Consider the following 22,422-nt stretch of genomic DNA (forward strand, 5'->3'; position numbering starts at 1 on the left):
GGCAAAATCTAGTCTTTAAAAACAGCTCTCAAATACTCTCCAGCATAGATGAAAAGGTTTGCAAATAAGCAACTCCTATTTTATTTTAAAAAACATTACTAATGAGGTAAGTGCCATCCTAGAACAGAAACTCTGCCCAGTTCTGGTTCTTTTCTAAATCAGATTTTCCAGGTTGCAGAGCTCCTCATGGATATGTGGGTGTCCAGCACCCACATACTCATGCCAGCAGAAAAGTCAAGATCACAAGATTCACACTAAATGTTAAGCTCATAAAGTGTATCTGATAATAGTCCAAGAGTTTAGTATCTTGACTACAGTGAAGCAGCAAAACAACTCAAGAAGGAAACTGAAGAACAGCCTCACAGACCAACAGCTTCAGATTCATATATCCGTTGGTCTGCCCAGGGAAACAGGAAACATACCCAAGAGCCACACAACAAAGAGTGCCAGAGCACTCTTTCAGTTCACTAGTGAGATGTTTGCTGTATTGCCCTGTTCTGATGCTCCATCCACCATAGAAAAACTTTTTCAAGCACAAACTCAGACATTAAGAGCAAACTTAAGGAGCAAGCAAACAGGAAACTAGGAAATACTTATCTCAAACATGCTATCACAAGAAAGTTTCCAATGTAACCAAATGGACCAGTTATTCACAAAACCACATTGTTTTGATATCATCCACTTTTAAAACGTAATTTATTTGTTATTACTACAATACAGATCTGCAATCATATATAAACATGCAAATAGTTTCAGGTATGTCTGCAATAGCGCAATATTTTCAAATAGATTAGAATAGGAATAAGAAAAACAGATTATTTCAATATCTTCATAATATATTAATAGATCATTTCAAATAGATTAGAATAGGAATAAGGGAGTAAAAATGGGCCACCATACTTTCCAGGAGAAAAAGCTGGTAGAGAATGTGAGGAATGACTGGCATAAGAAAATTGTTGCACAAGGGCATTGAGAAGTCAGCTAGCAAGATGGCATGGGAATTCACCTGGTTACATGCAGTTATGCAATCAAGGGAAAAGTGTTCCATGGAAGATGTGAAAATGACGCAAGTTTTTTCCCAGGGTTAACTGATGCAGTTCAATGAGGGCAACTGAGAAACATCTGAAATAAAGGCTGACCCAGTGCACTGTGTAAGTACAGTTCAACGACAAGGTGCTCGACACGTAAAAAAGGAGAATAAAACTATATAGACCTTTTCATCCAGCAGCAGTAAAACTGGAGGGCAGAAAATGATGTTAAATAGCTTAAGCTTGTTGCATCAACAAACCATACCAGAAAGTTAAAAATATGCGTCTCATGGTAACCATTCCTATGCAACGCACAACAAAACAATAAAGCACTCGCATCAAAGTCAAGTTGATCCCACATAATGACTCACCCTGGGAAACTCCGGCACTGGCGGTGTGCAAGGGAGGAAGTGATTACACAAAGAATGCAAAGCCACTAGAAAGTAAAGCAATTTACAGCTCCTACAGTGGAAAAGCGATAAACCACAGAGGGCTTGGAGCACTCATTCAGTAATAAAGCAGGTGAAAAGCCATCTTAACTTAATAAAAGTATCACCCCAGAAGACGAAGGGCATTCCATTATTTTAGTGGTTGTCGAGCAGTCTGCAGCCCCCTGCGTTCATTGAGCAGCAAGCACAGCCTAAAATGTAAATGTAAACTGAGGACAACAGCAAATGGAAAGTACAGATGTCTGGACAGTATAGAATTACCTGTTTGTGATTTCACTTCCCTCTTGGCCACCTGAGCACTTGTGGAGCTACATGGATAGGAGAGACTGAAAAAATGCTAACACACTTTAAGTAACTTCATGCAAACGATTCACACATTCAAATAAAGTTGAACACTAATTTTTAGTAAACTGTGATTAAAGTTGTGTCAAAAAAATCCCAAACATTTCTAATGCTGACTGAATTTAGATTATTATAAATTTGTTCTTCCTACTAATTTCAGATTTAGGCAGAATAAGACATTAGAGGAACTTCATGGTACTTACAAACTTAGCTTGGGACTCTTACCAGTATTTGGGCTGGGCCCACTTACTCAAATTATTTTCATATAGATCCTATGAAGATACAAGGTTAAAAAAAAAAAAATCAAACCAAAACAACACAATTTTGTCCCAGATCATGCAAAGATTTTTAAGTACATTTGATTAGGCTCCTGAGAGAACCTAGGGAGCAGGGAGATTTCGCTAGTCCCTGCAGTTTGCTCCTAGCCACTTTAAAAACTTAACTTGTCTAAGAAATGTTTAAATGTTATCACTGCAAACATAAGCTTTGAAAAACATGTTAAAACATTCCTGTGCATCTGACTAGACTTGAGAAATTTCACAAGATGCTCATTTCCACGTTTTCAGACATCCAAATACAAAGCTTTAAGATGAAAACTCAATAGTTACTGTCAAAAAAGAAAAAAATAATCAGGAAGTAGTAAGTTCTTCCTGTTTCAATGAAAAGTGGTTCTTATAAAAATCACAGATGGATGCTAATTCCTGATATCAAGTTGGTCAACTAAAGCTTCCAGAATTATTCTATTAAAAGAGTTTGTATCTCCCTCTTGGTAGAGAATCAAATACTTGTTCCATAATACCCCTGTAAATACATAAATTCCCAACATCTCAACTGTCTTATTCCTTCCAGTAATACTGTGCTTGAAAATGATTCAGGGAGTTTAAATTACAAAGCAATCACCCCCCCAAAAAAACTAAAATCAGACAGAAAGCAAACTCAAACTCCTAACACCTGAGATGAACAGAGCTAAGGCACTTCTCTTCCACTGGTACAAAATCTAACAGTTATTTATGAGGGACTCTAGGGCACAGAGTGAAGCATATTTTGGCAGCAATCACAACTGCAATGGAACTGGTAGTCTAAAGAAACAAAACACTTTGCATTTACAGTCTCTTTGCTCTTCTTTAACCTTCAAGCTGCTTAAAAAAAGAAAACAAGCTAGGTAACTGAATCTGCATATTGCATGGCATCAAAATCGCACATCTCCAAAGCTGAGAAAACATATGCTGTCAGCAAAGAACAAAATGATCTCTTTGATTTTAATACCTGTGATAGTAGCATGATAATAACTACGTGTGACAACTTCTCCCCACTCTCAAAATAATTACGGCTCTCTAGAATTCAACATCTGCGTTACCAGATGTTACTGTCAACCACATAAGCAAAAGCACTGCAGAAACCTGGCCAGCCTCCAAAGTATTTGTCTCAATACCTCAGCAGATGCAGGTGGTTTTCAGTAGTCCAATATTCATTCTGTAGTGCAAATCAACTTACGTAAACAGGAAGATGACATCAGTAAATAATGCATCATACCCAACCACGTTCAGAGTAGTCAGAGACCGATATTTCTACAAACCTATTGAGAACTCAGATCACTTTTAGTATTCCTGACACAAAAAAAATAGTATTCATAGCATCACAGAATGGGTTGGAAGGGACATTAAAGATCATTCAGTTCCACCCCCCCTGCCATGGACAGGGACACCTTCCCCTAGACCAGATTGCTCAAAGCCCCATCCAACCTGGCCTTGAATATTTACAGGGATGGAGCAGACACAGCTTCTCTGGGCAACCTGGGCCAGTGCCTCACCACCCTCACAGTGAAGAGCTTCTTCCTAATACCTAATCTAAATCCACCCTCTTTCAGTTTAAAGCCTTTTCGCTTTATCCTATTCTTCACACACCCTTGTAGAATTCCCTCTCCACCTTTCTGCAGGCCATCTTTAGGTATTGGAAGGCTGCTATAATGTCACGTTTCTGAAAGGCCATTTTCATTAAGTCATCTTTAACTTCAACATTCACTTTCATACATACACAAAATATGTGCGACTGGATGACACATAAGCTATTAAAAACAGGCGTGCTCAGCAGAATTTTAAACTATTATGTCAAAACCATAAATCATTCATGTTTAAGACATAACTTGTAACTTTGTGTTAACACAAACTCCTTGCCTGAAAAGCATGATTTACATACAGTGCAGATTTTATGGAAGAATTTTACTTCTATCTTTATACTTCTGAACCACTGCAACCTGAAATCAAATTATCTTCCACAGGGAAGCAATCCAAACTGTAGCTGAACTTTCTAAGTGAAAATAAACATATTTAAAACAGAATTAACTGTAGCGAAAGGGTAACAGTCTTTCAAAAATGTGTCTGAAATACTTCTGAAGCAGAATGTTTTCCATCTTGCACTCCTTAACTATTAAACTAACAAGTTTAATACATAACCAAATACAAAGAACAAGTATTTCTACTAATGACTCCTTTGTTATTTTCTCTCCCTTTGTTTCCCAGGACAGACTGAGACGTCCCTTTCCCAAAAGACGCAACACAGCATTTTGGAGGGTAACTCCAAGCTGCTGCAGCACCTTTCCAGTCCCAGCACTGCTCTCCTGCAATCTAAGGAGATACCTCATTGAAAAGTTCAGCCCCTCTCTTCCTCCACAGTAAGGCACTGTGGATCCTCAGTGGTGCAAAAGTATTTTAGGAACCACTTGACTAACACACTTGACAGGCACACAGAAAGATGTTGCTACAAATACAGAAGAGCTTTTCCTAACAGTTGCCCCAAAGCATTTTATATAATCAGCAAATGAGGTCTAATTTGCTTACGTCATTTATTTGTAAATTAAGGAGACATGTCTGGGAGGCTTTTACTTAGATGTGGAATACTACCAAGAAGATAACTCAATTTCCTAGATCTTAGTAGAGCTGTGCAGCCAAAGAGGTAAAGCGGGTTTCATAGCAAAAGAGTACATCCAGTATTTGGTACTTAGACATGAGTCTCTAAAGGGTAGTTTATCAGCCTACGTGTTCAGATACATAATTAAGTCAGAAATGATTAGGGCCTTTATGACAACTCTACAATATTATAAGTCAAGGTTTCCACTATACAACTTTTTTCATGCACATAAAAATTAGCTGTCAGAATTATTTCTAGGTTCGAATAAACTTTCTAAGCTCTCCACCTTCAAGCAAATTAAACTGAAGTGCCCGATCATTTTTAAATGGCACCAGTAGCAAGTATGAGGGAGTTTGCAGCCTCTGAATATTCAGCCTTTAACCTCAACAATTAAGGTTTCATTAGCAGTAGTAGCTTCACCCTCTTCACTTCCTCAAGTGTGGGTTCAAAATTTAAGTAGCATAAGCCACACGTGCAGGCATTAATTTTAGGAAGACAAAGACAGTGTTACTACTCATTACTGCCATTCCAATGGATCAAAACAGTCATTTGAGTTCAAAACTCCACTCCAGAGCACTGGCCACTGTATGCATATACAGCTAATGAAAGCATCTGCCACCCCAGTTTCCAGCCTATATACCTGCTGAAGCAGATTTTAAAAATCCTGACAAGATTTTAAAAATCTATACTATCATGATCTTAGTTATTTAGTTCCTTCTATGCACAGAACTATTCTTTAAAATTATTTCTTAAAAAACAAGTGCGTATGAGCATTACAAGCAACCTGATTTGATCTTCCCAGGACTTCCCTTAAAATTTAGGATTGCCATGGTTATTTTTTAAGTGAAAAAATAAATCCCAGTGTCTTACTCCCATTGCTCAGGTGTGCCAAGACATGACAGACATCTCACCTAACAAGAAGAAAACGTTAAAATGGCCACATTGTTAACCATAAATAATTAAAATTTAAATAAAAGACTCTGAACTTAGTTATACAATTGTAAATTCAGAACTCCGGGAAATTCAGGAAAATAATACTAGTAAACCGGAAATTGGAATCAAAACCAAATGTTTAAGTCTACTTTGAAAGAGAACTAAATTAGATTTATGCTACTTAGTTACCTATTTAGACCATCTCAAAGAGAGTTGCAAACTTGTGGGATGGATACCTTTCAGTGGTATCAATGGAAATTGTATCAAGAGCATTTAAAAATAATATCATTTGCCTTAGTTCATCATGTGCTTTTCTACTCAGAACCACAGCTCCATTTTCAGGATCTCCTGTATACTGCTTAAAATGATACTTTTAAATTTCATTTTAATTCACAATTCATCTTTATTATGTTTTTGAAGTTCGTTCTATCTATAACTGGAATCATAATAACTTAAAACCCATCCATGGCCGAATTTCGTTGACCACTCCTTTCTGCTCAAATTGAAGATACACAAGAAAATGAGAAAAATTCTACATGATATTGGGGGGGGGGGGAGAGACGAGGGGAGCAAGGAATTTAAAGTAAAATATTTCATTACCTCTTTAAAGAAGTGGCCAAACAAGCATGAACTCACACTTCTTTTCTGACTCCCAGTGCATAATTATGGTCAAGTAGCAATTCACGTCTGTCTTTTGTTTAGCTTTTTTTTTTTTTTGTCAAATCAAATAAAGGTAATCATTCCGATGAAATCAAAACATGATCATGGTACATGCATTCTGACAGGAATGCAAGTAGAATACCATCAAGGAGTCTTTCTTGACTTCACCCAGTCTTCATTTTCCTTAAATACTTAAGCCTCCTCTGAAAATTCAAATTTCACCTCAAGAGATAACTATTTTGTGAAGCTGTACTTTTGTACTTTAACATTTCCATGCATTCTAGGCTGGCTAGATGTAATATTCCAGTAGGTCTGAAACTCTTCTGGTAAACAGGGAAAAGCAACCAAAAATTTTGCTGCATTGCCTTCAAGAACAAATAAGGTCTTCTCCACAGAGCTTTCCTCCATTACATACAATCAGAGCCATATAATCACCTGTAAGCAAATAGTCACTTTAATTTTCCATACCTAGTAGAATATAGTCTCTCTCAAAGTCAGTGCTCACGTAATACTGTAAGTAAAAATAATTTGATTTGACTATGAATTCTCAAATATTCCCAGGGCAGTTTAAATACTGTCTCAAAAATATGCTAACAGAGATGGATTATCTCCCTCTTAGCTATAACAATAATACACAAGTCCTGAATACGTTCTAATGTTTCCATGAATTGAAATACTGGTGGGGCAAGGAAAAATAAGAGTTTTTTGGCAAAGTTTTATAGCATTTGCAATTGAAAAAGAAACTCATACATTGTTTGCATTACAAAAAAGCATAAAGATACATAGTCTAGCTGGAGGTGAATCTAGAAAAAAACAGTACTTTTCCATTACTATAACATCATCTAGTTAAGGGTTTACAAATAGTCAGTACCATAATATGCTTTTGCTGCTTCTGGAATAGCTGCCTTGCTATTCTTGCGAAGGTCACACTTTTTCCTTGAAGTGATCTTTTTACTGTTTTTATGACACTATTTACATGCTGTATCATAGTCTGGCCTAAGAAACTAGGAAACTGTTTGTGTACAACTACAGTAACCCTTACAGCAATTATTACCATCCTTTACCGCATGGAATTATTTTTTCCCTCATTCTAGAAAAAGTAAAAATTTCTCCTTTGAGGGAACTGATCTTGAATTACTGGTGGAATATCACTATTCTCATCCCAAAATCTCTCTTCATGAATGGCACAACAGCACGTAACAAATACTTAAGACTCATCTTTAGATAATTGTTTTCTATCATTTTCAGGAATGTCCCTAAAGAGTTTCTCACTTACTTAAAACTCTAGTTTGGTATAGGATAATTTGATTTTTAGTATCCATCTTCATTACGTTAACTAAGGGGAAGGAATCCAGTCAGCGCTTGTGAGACCACACCTGTTCAGATTTGGTTCCCACTACACAAAAAAAGATGTGGACAGCCTGGAGAGTGCAGAGACAAAGGCCATAAAGATGATTCAAGTGCTGGGAAGCCTGCTACGTGAGGAAAGGCTGAGAGAATGGGGTTTGTTCAGCCTAGAGAAAAGGCGGCTCAGGGGAGACCTGACCACCATGTTCCAGTATTTAAAGGGTGGTTACAAAGACAATGGAGATTCCAAGTAGTCACTTGGAAAAGACAAGGGCTAATGGATACAAGTGACACCTGAGAAGATTCTGACTGGACACAAGAGCAAAATTTTTCACAAAGAGAACAATCAGTCATCGGAATCATCTCCCCACAGAACTGATGGATTCCCCAACACTGGACACTTTTAAAATTCGGATGGACAGGGAGCTGGGCCATCTAGTCTAGGTCATGCTTTGCCTATAAAGGCTGGACCAGACGTTCCTTGTTCCCGGACCCTTCCAACCTGGTATGGTATGAGTCTATGACTCAATCATGCTACCAGCATTTAACCATGGTTATGACTCCTTCTGATTCACTTGACTGCTTCCTGAACAGCAAGACTTTTTTAACTTCAAGACATACTAGATCAGGAGAAAATGACAGAGATGAAAGTGAGCCCTCACCTCTACAAGCCTTATTCTTCCACTGGGACCCACTGATCACTGCTGCCACTGCAATCGGTACGCAAGTTCTGCAGCAGCAGCACTGACAAAACTGTAAAAAGAGAGTTAGATTCATCCAGCCAGGATGAGACAAAAGCATGTAAAACCAATTTCCAAATCCATAAGACTAAAGTAGGATTTAATTTGTTTAGCTTTGCATTTCTAAAATAAAAACAAATCATTCTTGTTTTAAGAGTGTTGGGGAAAAAAAAAAAAAAAATTTTGCTACCGGAGAGCTGCAAATCCCAGATAATGCCCAACTGCCTTGCAGTGCTATAAACAACTCCATGTGCCTTCTAGCAGCCTCGCGATGATGCCTGGTTCCGCCTCAGCTCCTGCAACCACCAGAGCTGAAATCCTCTGTTCTAGTTTGGTTTATTAATCAAAAGAGAGTATCAAGCCCTCTTAATCACCCAAGCTAAAACAACTCAATAACAATAGAATCATAGAATGGTAAGTTCATCTAGTTCCAAGGTTTTTTTACAGTTGCTGCAGGACACACGTAAAAATCACCTCTTGTGCTCCTCTGGCTGTTGTCTCCTGCTCCAGGTACTAAGGGCTACAGACACCAAAACACAGCAAGCTATATATTAACTTGCAGTTCAGAGCTACCAGTTGTAAGTTTTAAAATGTGGTAAAAAATTCAGAATTATCTTTCCTTCATACTGTCCTTGCACTTACCATAAGGAAAAAGAGCAGTACTATCTCATGAGGAACTGATTCAACATCCAAACTACTAACGTTTTTTTAAACTTGCACTCCAAGGTCTTTTCCGTACATGAAATAAATCTTGCTGATTTCAGTATGCTTCAATAAAATCTTTGAAAAGACTTATAAAGCACATAGATTGGGGAAAAAAAAAACAGAGAAACCACTAAATCACCTTGCCTTTTCTATGCCACATACATAGATTTTGCATTGTGTTGAACAGTAAAATGCTAGTTTGGCTATAGAACACCCAACAAAATAAAGCCATTAAGAAGTTTCTTCCACCCATCACCTTATCTGTGCGGTGTATAGTTTTTTTGTTAACTTAATGTTTGATCTTTCAGCCACTGGCTCTTCTTAATTTCCTCCCTGCCCTATCCCCTACACCACCACACCCGCAACCCTCCCCTGACTAAGAAGCCCAGGTATCTATTTTCATGCAGAAACATTTCTCCACTGTGATCAACTAACTTAATTTTTTATTCTACATTATACTTATTTCAATATGAATAAGCCCCCCAACCTATATTTGTCTGTCATAAGTAACAAGTAACTATATTAAGAGCTGACACCCATCCTCCAGTGTAGAACTGTGCCCTTAATATCTCTGGGCATTTATAAGAGTCATCATTTTTTTTTGAGTTCTTACAGTTTCAAAGGATCTATGAATACAGGAAGCACTTTTGGCCCTGGGATTAGATGGCAATCAGGCTTCAGGCACAAACACAGGAAGAAGCAATACTGAGCACTAGAACATATGACAGTTTTGATAAGGGTAGTGTAAATGACAGAACTTCAGCTACTACGCAAAATCACATCTATGCATGTGCACAAAACTCCATATATAAGTGGACAGCTGAATACATATGTATTCTGTCTACAGGAAAATGTATTTACGAAAAAAAGTTTTCAATGTGAACAAGAGGAATAGCTGTATTAACTTTCAAAACACAACGTCTCATGTATCTTTTTAGCATATAGGCTAGGTAATTCACAAATTAAAACCCCCACAGGGTCTGTGCTAGGAACTATGCAAACTTAACTATTTTTCATCACAGGGTATAATTTTCTTTAATAGTTTCTAGGCATATTAACAAAGAAAAACAAGCATGATATCACAGAAGAAAACCATTTGTATTTTTTAAGTCAGTATTTGCGCTGCTAGCAACACAGCAGCAGGTTTCATTTGCCTTGCACTAAGGATATCATGAATAATTCAGTTTCTTGCTTTGCTCCCTAAATAGCTGACAGGGAACAGAAGCATTATTCATGACCACATGGCCTTTTTCGAAGCTTGTCTATTTATTTAATAATTCACATCACAGGGACTATCACCTAGGTTGGCATTTATTAAAAGTAAAGCATTCAATGACTATTACTAACAAATGGCCATGAAACAGGCAACTTCTCAGAGCAACCACCTTTTGTTCACAAATAGCACTCACCCAGCTATTTAAATAATTAAATGCTCTCAGTCTGCACTGCATCAGCCTGGGCTCACGTAGCCTTTGTCAGGAAACAGATTCCAGAACCGCTGGGAACATGTTCCTGCCTCAGCCACAATCATAACTGTAAACATGTAGGCTGTCTGCTAAATCACATCTGCCCTCATAGAACAGAGAAAACAATTTCCATCAAAGGCGTACTGACATCTTCATGGTCTTCTTACCCATTTTTAACTATTTAACCTTCTTTCTGCTGTCTCCTCTCTTCATGTTTTGAAGAAGTCCTGGGTTCCTCCAGTCTACAGGTTCCAGTTTGCCACTTGAGCAGAAGCAAAATGAATTACTGCCACTTAAGCATAACACAAATATTGGGTAGTTGAGTCCAGGTAGAATGCTTCAAAACTTTGGTCAATTGGTCAATTCTGTGTTATAGATCAATCTTCAGCCATGCCCTAAACTTCGAAATGAAAGCTATCCCAAATTATTTCCTTTCTCTAGTCCCAGATCTCAGCAAAAATGCCACGATTCACACAAACTCCGCCCTGAAGAGCTTTCTAAAATCTGCTGGAGAGAAGTCAATCTTTGATGGGGTCCTAACCCCTGCAGCAATAGAGACCTTTTTCCTTAAGCCTCACATAACCCACTTAATTAGACTACTCGCTAACAAAGTTTGACACACATTAGAAAAGGTAAAATGAACAAACCCCTCAAATGTTATCTGCTCACTTCTGTTAATGTTATCTTCTTCATTCTGTTAAGTAACCAGCTTTAACAAAGACATTAAGCTGGCTGAGGACCAGACATTGCTGTGGAAGGAATTGTCACAACACACACAAAAGTCCCCAGTTAGGAATAAAAATCCTGATGCTTCCAAGAAACAAGATTTCCATATATTTTTATTTCTGAGCCATTTGAACACTTCATTTTCATAGAAACATTTCAATTCACTTCTAAACTTTTCTATCTCACTAAAAGAAAAAAAATGGATAGAGAAAATTTTATTAAACTGGAATATTACCACCTTTTCACCCTTGAAAAAATACTCATACGGTAAGTGTATTTTATGCGTATTTTAACTTGGACATCAACTAATTCAATAGGAAATCATATATACGTAAATCTGTGTCAATTGTTTGTCCAAGGGAATCATCAACTTACACAAAGGATGAGACTTCTCCAATGTTTAAAGATTACCCATTGAGACTGAGAAAAAGATGAGACACATAGAAACCTCCTACATTATTTAACCTGTTGTCCATAGAGGGTACTCTAAAAATTCAAACACAGTCAGCTTGTTTAATTTTGAGAAGTTTAAGACTGCACAAGTTCCAGTATTACTGGGAAAAACCCCAAACTTTTCACATTTGCTTCAGTGTGGCATCTACTACTTCAGAAACTCATCAGCTTTGAAAGAGAACTGAAATGAGAATAGAAGCCCCTTAATGCAAGAATACTGTAAAAAACTATTATTAAAATGGATTATTATTCAGACTATCGATTTCATTATCCCTGATCGATTCCTAGCAATCCTTCTTAGTAGCCTTCAGTTACAAATGCTGCATGAACAGGAACTTAATACTGCACTACAAATTGCGGTCCTGCTGCTCCCAGTATATTTGGTAACAGTCTGACTTATTAGCAGGCTTCTGGTAAATGGCTGTCATAGGTGCTGACTGTAGGGAACTGTATGTCAAAACACCACCAAAGAGGGTAGAGAAAATTCTTTCCCTTGAGGCTTTGTTAATTTGATTTATGTGTACAGGCAGAAAACTAATTGCTAATTGTTGCAGTGCATAAGATGGAATTGCAGCACTCCACTCAAACGCCGTATCTCAAGAGTACCAACAGACTCAGTTTTACACTCTGCTGATGAGAGATGCATCCTAAATAGGAATTTGAGAGTGTTTGGTGCTTGAGAAATTTTACAAGAGAAGTCTTTGCAATGCCCTGCGCCACCATCTCCTCAGAGATAACAGCCACCTCTGAGCATACTATACTGTATTGCTAAGAACTTGGGAGCCAATACAGTTAACTCGGCAGAAGCAAACTCTTGCAGTTGTTCAGGTAATTAGTAGATAGTCCACGTATCTACCACCACTAGTAAAATTGTTAAGGGGTTTTGTTCTGAAAGGTTTGTTTCTCAGGATCTTTATAAGTATGTCCCTGGGACCGCTAGGCAAAATTGCTGATCCTCCTGCAAGGACTGGACAGTGAAGGACAACTTGGTCTAATTTCTGCATCCTCTGATATTTCCCCATTGGAAGCAATTGTCTTAAAATCAAAAGCTGGATGTCATCTCAGCAGGAAGTGTAGTTTTTTCTTTTGCAATCTTTCTGTTAGAAGAAATATGGTTTGGTTACATCTGTGAAGCTGATGGATGGCAACATAAATAAGTTTTTTGCCTCTAAATACTGCCTTTTAGCCAGCATTAGTGTCAGAAATGCTCGGGAATGTCAATAATTTCTCTTTTTCAGGTAAAGTCAAGTACAGGGCTTAATACTCAATAAAAGTTTCTTAAAATGTATGCATTTTTAAAATCCATGCACATTTGACCATTTGTTTGTTTGTCAGACTGAAACAGAAACAACCCCTGAAAATCTGAGCTTTCCAAACAGCAACAAACATGTACAGGCAAAGGGGAGAACAAGATGTCCTGGGGGCATCCCAGACAAATAGGAAGACTCAAGGTATCATCAGTCCCTTCATTTCCCCAAGCAGGCAGGAAGGAGGTGTGCTAGACTCCTCAACCCCATGCTAGCACAACTCAGTTCATCACATATCAGGAAAACGAGTACTTGTCCCCATTCAGAATTGCCTGTTCTAAATTGCCCCACAGATTTCAGCAATCATGATAAAGAAGTAGATGGCTAATGGTCATGGAAATTGGTTCCCTTAACTAAATCCTAACCAAACTTTTGCTACAAGTTTAAGGCAATTTTAGCAAGATAAACTTTAATTTTAAAATAAGTAAGTTTATGCAATCTGAAAATAAGTGACTAGAGCAAAATTTATTCATACTTTATAGCCTATCAAAAACTAGTGTTACTCTTTCTTAGGAAACATGAGGTGCCGTACCAACACGCAGATGTGTAGGAAAGCACTGCAATGGGAGAAGTTCTGTTGTCAGGTCCTGTTCCACTTAATGCAGAACAGGACCATGACTCCCCTCCCAAGACCTCTGTTTCGTGTAACCTCTCAGCAGTACTGAGCTGTTCCCATCTTCCCCTCTCAAATTTCGAAGCTGAGCTTGTGAATGTTGCACTGAAACAGACACTGTACCACAAAAAACGCAGATTTATGGGAGGCAGGGGAATCGTCCTCAAAAATTGCCAATAAGCTTATTATACATTTTTCTAGCCCACAAAATCCACTTCTTGGAATGGTATTATTTCTGAGAAAATACTCAGAAGCCTCATTCTCAGTTTTCACACAAATGACGCACGATGTCCAGCCACAACATCACATAAGACTAATCTTCCTGCTTCTCTTGAGAGAAAGTCTCAGAGGTTTGGCAAACATTTGTTTATTTCTTACATCTCACCTAAAAAAGTCTACTGCACAGACTGGAAGGGCTTACTCTCACTGGTCTTAATGGACAGGCGAGGGTCTAAATGGTAGGTGGCAAGGTGCATGGAAAGCTGCAGATCCAGCCTTGCATGTGGGCGGACCAGCGCATGGGTAGCTCGAGATTGCTCAGGAGATGACAGTCCCGGTCAGACTCCTCCTGATTGCCTAAGCACCCTTTTTTCTAACCAGATTTGCATATCCCACATGCCCTCGGTCATCGTGCTTGTAGTAAGAGTGGTTAAAGCCCTTCACAAGTCTTTGCTCTCGAAGCCAAGCCATCAATCAATCAATCAATCAAGACAACTAAAATACTTCTTTTAAGAGTTTCCTAACTGTTAAGTTCACCCAATCATGATTTTCTTTTTATTCTCCCTAGCAGAGACTGTATGCTGTTTTTATGAAAGGAGGAGTAAGACAGAAGCCATACTCATGGGCTCTGACTACATGACTCTGGTGTATCGCTTAGAAAAAAATATTTTAAGGTAACACTGTGTACTTCATTTACAAATGACAGAAAAAATAAAATAAAAAAAAAACACTGAACAAACAAACAAAAAAAAAAAACCCAAAACAGATTTCACTGTGAATGACTTCCCAAACCAAACATCTGACAGTAAATGTATTTTTATGGTTACCATTAAAAAAATTATCAACCAAGAGGAAAAACTCTTCTCAGTGAACCATATGGTGGATTTGAAACATGAAATATGTCCTTTGAATGTTAAAATAACCATAAGCTATGACATTTATTCAAAAAGGAAGGGGAATTTTATAAGCATATGAGCATATGCTGTAACTGACCTTAACGGGAATAAACGTACATCTCCTTGTCAAACATTATGTGAACATAATGCTTCATTCTTTCTTCTACAGAAACAAATGAAAGAGCTATGTCTATCGTGGGGGGTGGGAGGAAGGAGAGGAGGTAAGAGAAATAATATAAAAAGAAAAAAGAAAACGAATATTGAACGAAGCTATAAAAGAGACGAGACTTTCAACTTTTTATTAAGATCTCTGAAGTACACATATAACCTAGTTTTTGCTTAGGAAAAAAAAAAAAACGTATTTGATAGAAGTGGCTATCTGTAGCCTAAATTTATCAAGCCGCTGTTCCACAAATACCACTCAGGTCATGTGGGGCATCTTTTTTCCACAAAAGACACATACCCATGTTCTCGGAGCCATTCTTCCCTGGGCAGGCAGCAGGAACATAAGTGGGAACTTTCACTTGTTTGACATTACTCTTATCTCCTTTCAAAAGGGACTTTGTACTTATAAATACACATCCAAACTATCATGTGAATAAAGACAACCCCAAGTCATTACACCGTGGAAATGAAACAGAATGCTTCCTTAGCTCCCAGTTACCCAGGCATGTGCCAACATCCATTTCTAAAGACGTAGTAGGCAGAAATAAAGACTCATTCTAATTATATTTAATACTTGTAATTTTTATGGCAATGCAATAAATATGTAACGCTGATATACAGGAGCAAACAGGATGAGTTCCCGCTAAGATTTGTTTTTTGCAATGCATTCTTCAACTGCTGTCATGACAAAAAAAGAGAAAAAATAGAATTTGCTTGCATACAGGGGACACCAAGACAACTGCTCAGATCACAGATAAAGTGAGCAGTGGTCTAGGGCAAAAGACTGCTACCATCAGCCACGTAGATGTCAGTAGGTAGCTACTAATTAACAGTAGCTGTTAACAGGAGTAGGGACAAAATGGGTTTTTCCTAAGGGAAGCAGTGACCAGAGCTCTCTTTTCTTTCCTCATACTCTTCCTTTGGAAGCAGAGACTCTGCTCCTGCCACGATTTCTCATTCCTAGGACAGCAACAGCAATTTTGCCGAGCAGCTCTCTGTAAATCTAATTCAGTCCAAATCTCCAGAAATGAAATCTTCCAAGAACTTCTAGGCACTCTTTACTCATCAGGTCTGTGTTTCACAGACTTTATCCGATAAAAAGGTTTGAAACTCTACAGTTTCAACAGTATCAATTATAACTGATCAGGGATAAGAAACACTTGAATGTGGAAGTTTCTTCCTTCACTTTCAGAAAAAACAAGAAAACTCCTTTTCTCACTGCATAGGCACTTTTGTTTCTTTGGCCTTGAGCATGTAGGAGAGCTGATGCTGCCTCTCAAAACCCTTTGAAGAATTAAGTTATGGATGGCACCAGGCACCAGTGACAAATCAATTCTTGCCAGAGATGGATTTGGAAGATTCTGCAGGTGATATTACCAGCTGGAAGGAGGAACAGATATGCCTCCAAAGGACAGTTAGTTACAACTAGACATATTACAAAGGGATTTAAACCTCCCTATTGCTCGAGGGGGTGGGGGAAACGATAGTAAAGAAAGCATTTGAGTGAGAATACACATGATGAAAAGCAGCATTGAAATGTAGGAGCTGTCCTATAAGCGCGATGAAGAGGAAAGACTCCATCTGTGCCACCCCTACCCCCAAGTCTTAATCCTAGAAAAAAATTATCCAAGAGGACTGTGAATCTGATAGCAGCCAAGCTATATGATTGTTGAAAGGAATTACAGAGTAAAGCAGAATAACGTTTTAAGAATTTTAAAAATCATGCTTGTGAGAATTAACTAATCTGACAAATAAGGTACAGCTAGAGTTATCATCAACATCAACACAACTGATCATTTGTTTTTACCCTTACTATAACATGAATCTTTTGTTTATTGGTTCAATTTACAGAAGTCAACACCAAAATTAAAACTTCCTAAAAAATTACAATAGCCCCATATTTTCCAAACATATTAGGATTGTTTCATTTTTATCTGTTGTTAGAGTAACAAAGTTGAAATAATTCTGTATAAAATACAAATACCACTTTTCATATTTTCCCTATTGAAGTGTTCAGCACTGTTAAACATGCAACACAATATATTTTCTTTAAGAAAAAGATGCCCAATTGGACAGCAGTAGTTATTATGATCTTAGAGGTCTTTGACAGGACTGCATTTCTGCTACTTTTAGTGCTTTCATTGCCTTGGCCCTTTAGATTTTGTTAAAAATATTCAATGCAAGCTTTAACTGAAAATATTCACCAAAGTTCAGTTTAAACAAAAATTAAATGTTTACTATTCTAAAATATAAAATCTTAGCAAGATATGAGATAAGCAAAATCTGGGCATCGTCAATTAGGCAACTTGGCCAAGGCCAGTAATTACAACCATGCTAAACTGCACTCAATTTCTGCAGCAGTGGCATTTCACAGAAAGGAAGGTGCAAAGCTGAAGGAATAAAAGTCAACATAGTGACTTTTCTTACCAGCAGTTTCTAGTATGTCTGCTGGGAAAAATGCTTAACATGCACCTAGGTGATGCAGCCAGCCAGTATGGGACTGACAGAAGAGCAGTGCACGAGCTCTTACCAAGAGCTTCAACAAAGAAGCTGGACAGGAACATCTGCATATCCCACTGCAGCAACCCATGCAGACAAACTGCTATTATCCTATATGATCCTACATTTTCAATGCAAATTGGCAGAGAAGCTTCATTTGGCTCAAACAGAATACAGTCCAAAACACAACAAAATCATCACAAGTCCCCTGATGCACTTTTGCAACCTCTTGCCCAGAGGGTTCCAGTCCTCAAAGCTTCATCTGACCACACCAGATTTCATTCCAATAGGAAGTTCCTACTCCATACCTCCAAGCACATTAAGGTGATGTCAGCTTGGGCGATATGACTGAGTGTCTTTTGCACATTCTTTTCTCTCCTAAGTCCTTTATCAGGACTGTTAGCAAAATCCCTTGCCATTATTGAGTCTGATCTAAGTAGTAAGCTAAGAAAATCAAATTAATGTCATTCTCAGTCATATTTAGAAACTGCAAGCTAAGAATCTGCCACTTATTCCCAGTAACTCAAAGCATATTATATTGAAAGAAGTTTTACAATAAAATATATTGATTTTGTCAGGTTTGGCCTTCCCCTCCCCCCAACCAACAAACGTTGCGTGTTCTATATTTGTGGGACTACATATATGCAAGTTTCATTGCAGTAACTCTGACTTGCCAAACAGATGTTGAGAGAAAGCAATTTAACATGGGATAAAATCTGTCTCAGATCAAAATACTGGGTCAAGAAAAATCTTGTGAGTAATGCGGTATAATAAAAGCATTGATTGTATATTTATATACAGAACTGATAGGTAGCTGCATGCTTGAATAAATTTGTTGAAATCATTGTATTACAGAGGGGAAAAACTACCAAATGCCAAGAATTACACTAATTAAAGTATAGCAGCTATGTAAGTTTTTTAGGTTCCAAAATATTTATATAATTCATTTTACCTAAAGTCCAGATTCTCACTAATACCCCAATAGCTAGCTGAAATTGTTTGAAAAGCGATAAAGAGTTTGAAAAGGGATGTTTTCAAAGCAGACTTTGAAATAATAAAAAGGCAAGAAATTCTCTGTCCCCAAACACAAAGTATTGGAGCATTACCCTGAGACTGACAGGCTTCTCTGCAATTTACTGTAATTTGTGTAATACCCAGTCAGTAGGGCTTAGCTTATGCCAATGCTTTGCTCACAACTAAGCCTAATGACAGAATCCATTTCAATTTACTCTCTGAGAAGACAAAACGGTCAATTTCTTACCATTCAGAATCAACACTTTTCATCACCTATACCCTTTCTCATTATGAAAATAATTAGATTGCTACAGAGTCAGTTCAGCATATGAAAAATGACATGAAATCCTTCATAGCTGTTTTTTTCTCCTTGAATTTAGTAACAGTGTTGGCTCAAAATACGGTGCTAACTGCTTTAGGTTTTTAGGTTTGGTTTAGCAAATATAATAAAAGACATACTATCTTAGAAGGCTTCTATGGTTACTTTCAATGCACTTCTGATGCACTCAAGAAGGACTCTTTGGACATCCGTGACAATATTTCTAACCTCAGGTATGTAATTTCTGCTCCTCCTGAGCTGGTACTGATCAAAAAAAAAAAAAAAAAATCTACGATGCATTTTCCTTTATCATGAAAAAGGAACTTGCAGCTCCAGAAGCCAGAAGTAAGCTCATCTCTCCTCTCACACAGAAATAACTTTCAAAGTTGGCAGGAAAACCTAGTTTTCTCCACATTCACTGCTACAGAAAAGTGATTATACTCTCATATGAACATGTTATATAAACTTTTAAACCAGTAAAAAGGTTCCACATGGAGGAAAAAAAAACAAAAAAAATTCCAACCCAGTCAGTAAATATTTTACAATATTTTATACTCGTGAAACAGGTGCTAAAAAAAAAAAAAACCACAAAAAAAAAACTATAAAAAACCAAACAAAACCCAGACACACAAAGAAAAAAACAAACAAAAAAAAAATCCAGTCCTTCAGAGTTCAGAGGTCAATTTTCCATCCTAAACCCATGCAGACTAAAGGCTTACTTTACCATATGGATTGAAAAACAAAATACAGGATTCACTTATTTGCCAGAGATTAAATGGGGCTTTCTTAAAGCAACTGCTATTAATAAACTTAGCAATAGAACATTATTAAAGCAAAAACAAAAATAACACAAGTTCATACTGCTAAAAATTACACAAGTTTCACAGATATATATATGAGCTTCTCAAGTATCATGAGAAAACTGAACATGAAGAAAGAGTCAAAGTTTGTAAATAAGATTTCATATAAAGCAAATCACAAGAAGTCTTAACATTGGCACCTGACTGCATTTAGACAAAAACATGTGAAGGTACATACCTGTAAATCTGCTGAATATGTTCAGCTTTGATTTCCTTGAGAATTTCATGGTAGGTATGAGCGTTATTTGGTTCTTGAGATGGTGAGGGAGAAGGACATTTCTTGCGTGCATAATATCCTATCAGAATTCCAAAAATAAATAAAATCAAAGCAGTGCAAAATACTTTCAGTATCTGAAAAAAACTGCAGCGGTTACTCTTTGGTGCCTGTCTCGTATAGTGCGAGATATAGTCGGGGTCTTCCTGAAGACGCTGGAATCTTCCTTTTGGAGAAGATGAAGGCTGGATGGGCTCAAGATCAAGGTCAGGGCTCTGTGAGTTTCCCAGGTGATGCTGCACTGCACCATCCAGTCGGAAATGGTCAAAGCCAGGCTCCTCCAGCTCTTTTTCCATGTCCCATTCCAGTTCCAGTGCTGTAGCTTGGAGCTCATCGTTGTCAAGGTATGGAGAATGACCCTGTGCTCTCTGGTCTGCATTTACTTTGTGATAGGCCATCTTTTTATCTATTAAAACAAAATTTAAAAATATTTGTTTCCTTCTGTATGAACAATCTATTCTTTGTAAACCCAGGAGAACTAAACATACATAATACAAAGCACAAACAGGGTTCTTAGTATTTCACTTTCTCCATTTCCATTGTCCTGCCTTCTTTTGTAGGATCAGAAGTCCCATGAACCTTGTCAGAGAGAAAATATGATATTTAAGGGAATATAATATATTGTAAGAATATGAATAAAGAGAATTTACAAGTGCCAAAGGCAAAGCACAAAAGTTAGCCTATTATATTGTCAGTTCCCAAGATAATAATAATAACAAAATGAAAAAAGAAATCAAGTGAAGGCACAGTTTCCCAAACAATTATTTATGGCCTTAAAGTAATTTTAAAGCTTAACAACTGTGTGCATCAACTTCATTTCACACCATACAAAATAATGCTGTTAAAGTTTAAAAAGTAGAATTAAGAGAACTTGCCTGATCTGATTCTAAACACAAGGAAATAGTAAGTTAAAAAAGAAATTTCAGGGTGACACTGTACTTACACATCAATAAAAGGCTTTCATTTAGATGGAGCATTCTATTATTTATAGGTATTTTAAATGCATATTTCCTGAATGACTGATGAATTTACTTAGAAATTGTCCCAGCTGTTTTGCTCCACTTATTTTTCCCATTTTAATGAATCAAAAGCACTGCCAGGTAAGTATTTATATCAAAATCATTCCCTTAATAGCAAGGCATATCTGTGGTACTTCTAGGTATTTCTGTGGAAGTATGAGCTCCCCAAAGGGAACTCTGACCTCCAGTACAAACATTCAAAGTCAATTTTCAACAAATCATTTCTAACAGACTGCAACAATAGGGTGCCATTTTCCTCCATACTTTGACAATAGCTATTCCAACACATAAAGCATCTGTAATTTAGGGCTTTTCAAACATGAGATTCACTCATCAATTAGACTAAATGAAGATAAAGATATTAAACCTCTCACAGTGATGGATACTGGACTGACACATACAACACTACATTATCCCTCCATTTTTACATTTTAAGGCTTTTTCTTTCTCTAAGACTTACCTCCAGAAAACAGTACTGAGGCCACATAATAGATGAACCTCCTCTAATGGCAAAGAATTTAGCTTTTGAAGCTCTCTTCAGAGACCAGACTGTTAGAAATCACTGATATAATGAAACAGCCTATTGTCCACTGAAAGACTGTCCAGCTCTGTACAATGCCAACTTGGTCCTTGAACAGCTACTTAATATCCCTTGCCTACATATCTTGCCAGGTAGTCTAGAAACAGTCAAGAGAGCCCATAAATGAGGTATACTTTTTAAGTGCAGCTATTGTATACACTTTACAAATGAGTTCTCTGTCTGCAGTCCAAATTTTTTCATATGAAGTAAAAGCAACAGAGTTTAAAATCAGTGTGAAAATCTGCATTATTTAAATAATGATAAAAGAAAGTCTCTAAATTGAGGTTGAGTCAACAAATAATTTATGCAACCAAAGCCATTCTGGCTGAAGTTTATGGACTTTGTTAGCCCAACCCTCAGGCTTGTGAAGGTCTCTCTGAACTTGCAGTGCTACAATTTCACACTCCAGTATGTAAAGGATAGCCACAAAGAAGATGAAGACTCCCTTACTATACGAGTCACAAGGAGAAGATGAGGGGTAATGGGTACAAGTTACTCCTGGGGAGATTCCGACTGGACGAAAGAGGAGAATTCTTCACCACAAGATGAGCCATTGGAATAAACTCCCCAGTGAAGTGGTGGACTCCCCAGTGTTGGACACTTAAGATTCAGCTGTACAGGGAGTTGGGCCACCCTGACTAGATGGTACTTTTTCCAAGAACGGTTGGGCCAGATGATCCTTGAGGTCCCTTCCAACCTGGTATTCTATGATTTTTTGATTATATGATCGTATCCAGCAGGTCCACCTCTTCCCCCACAGTTTTGTGTCACAACAGGTGCCCAACAACCTCATTTTTCCAAATCCATTGCATACTGTTCATCAGAAATTAAAGGCAAGTGTTTTTTCCTTTAAAAGCTAAACCACCCATCACCATATTACAAAAATACATAATTTTGATTC

At 37.5% G+C, this 22,422-nt stretch overlaps 1 protein-coding gene across 14 annotated transcripts in view; it reads right to left on the bottom strand.

Annotated features, from left to right (window-relative positions):
* The window catches only part of NAALADL2 (N-acetylated alpha-linked acidic dipeptidase like 2), a 494,729-nt gene that overhangs the window by 244,749 nt on the left and 227,558 nt on the right, over positions 1 to 22,422 (bottom strand). For all 14 annotated transcript variants that reach the window (XM_061452509.1, XM_061452508.1, XM_061452511.1 and 11 more), the window contains one exon: positions 19,827 to 20,328. In XM_061452509.1, coding sequence (XP_061308493.1) covers positions 19,827 to 20,320 — 494 coding nt within the window. In that variant the 5' untranslated portion in view covers positions 20,321 to 20,328. The remainder of the gene's footprint in view (positions 1 to 19,826; positions 20,329 to 22,422) is intronic.

This window comes from Pezoporus flaviventris, unplaced genomic scaffold (assembly GCF_033815535.1).
Source record: "Pezoporus flaviventris isolate CSIRO_AGI_PZ_B2104156 unplaced genomic scaffold, CSIRO_AGI_Pfla_v1 ptg000013l, whole genome shotgun sequence".
Lineage (NCBI taxonomy): Eukaryota > Metazoa > Chordata > Aves > Psittaciformes > Psittacidae > Pezoporus > Pezoporus flaviventris.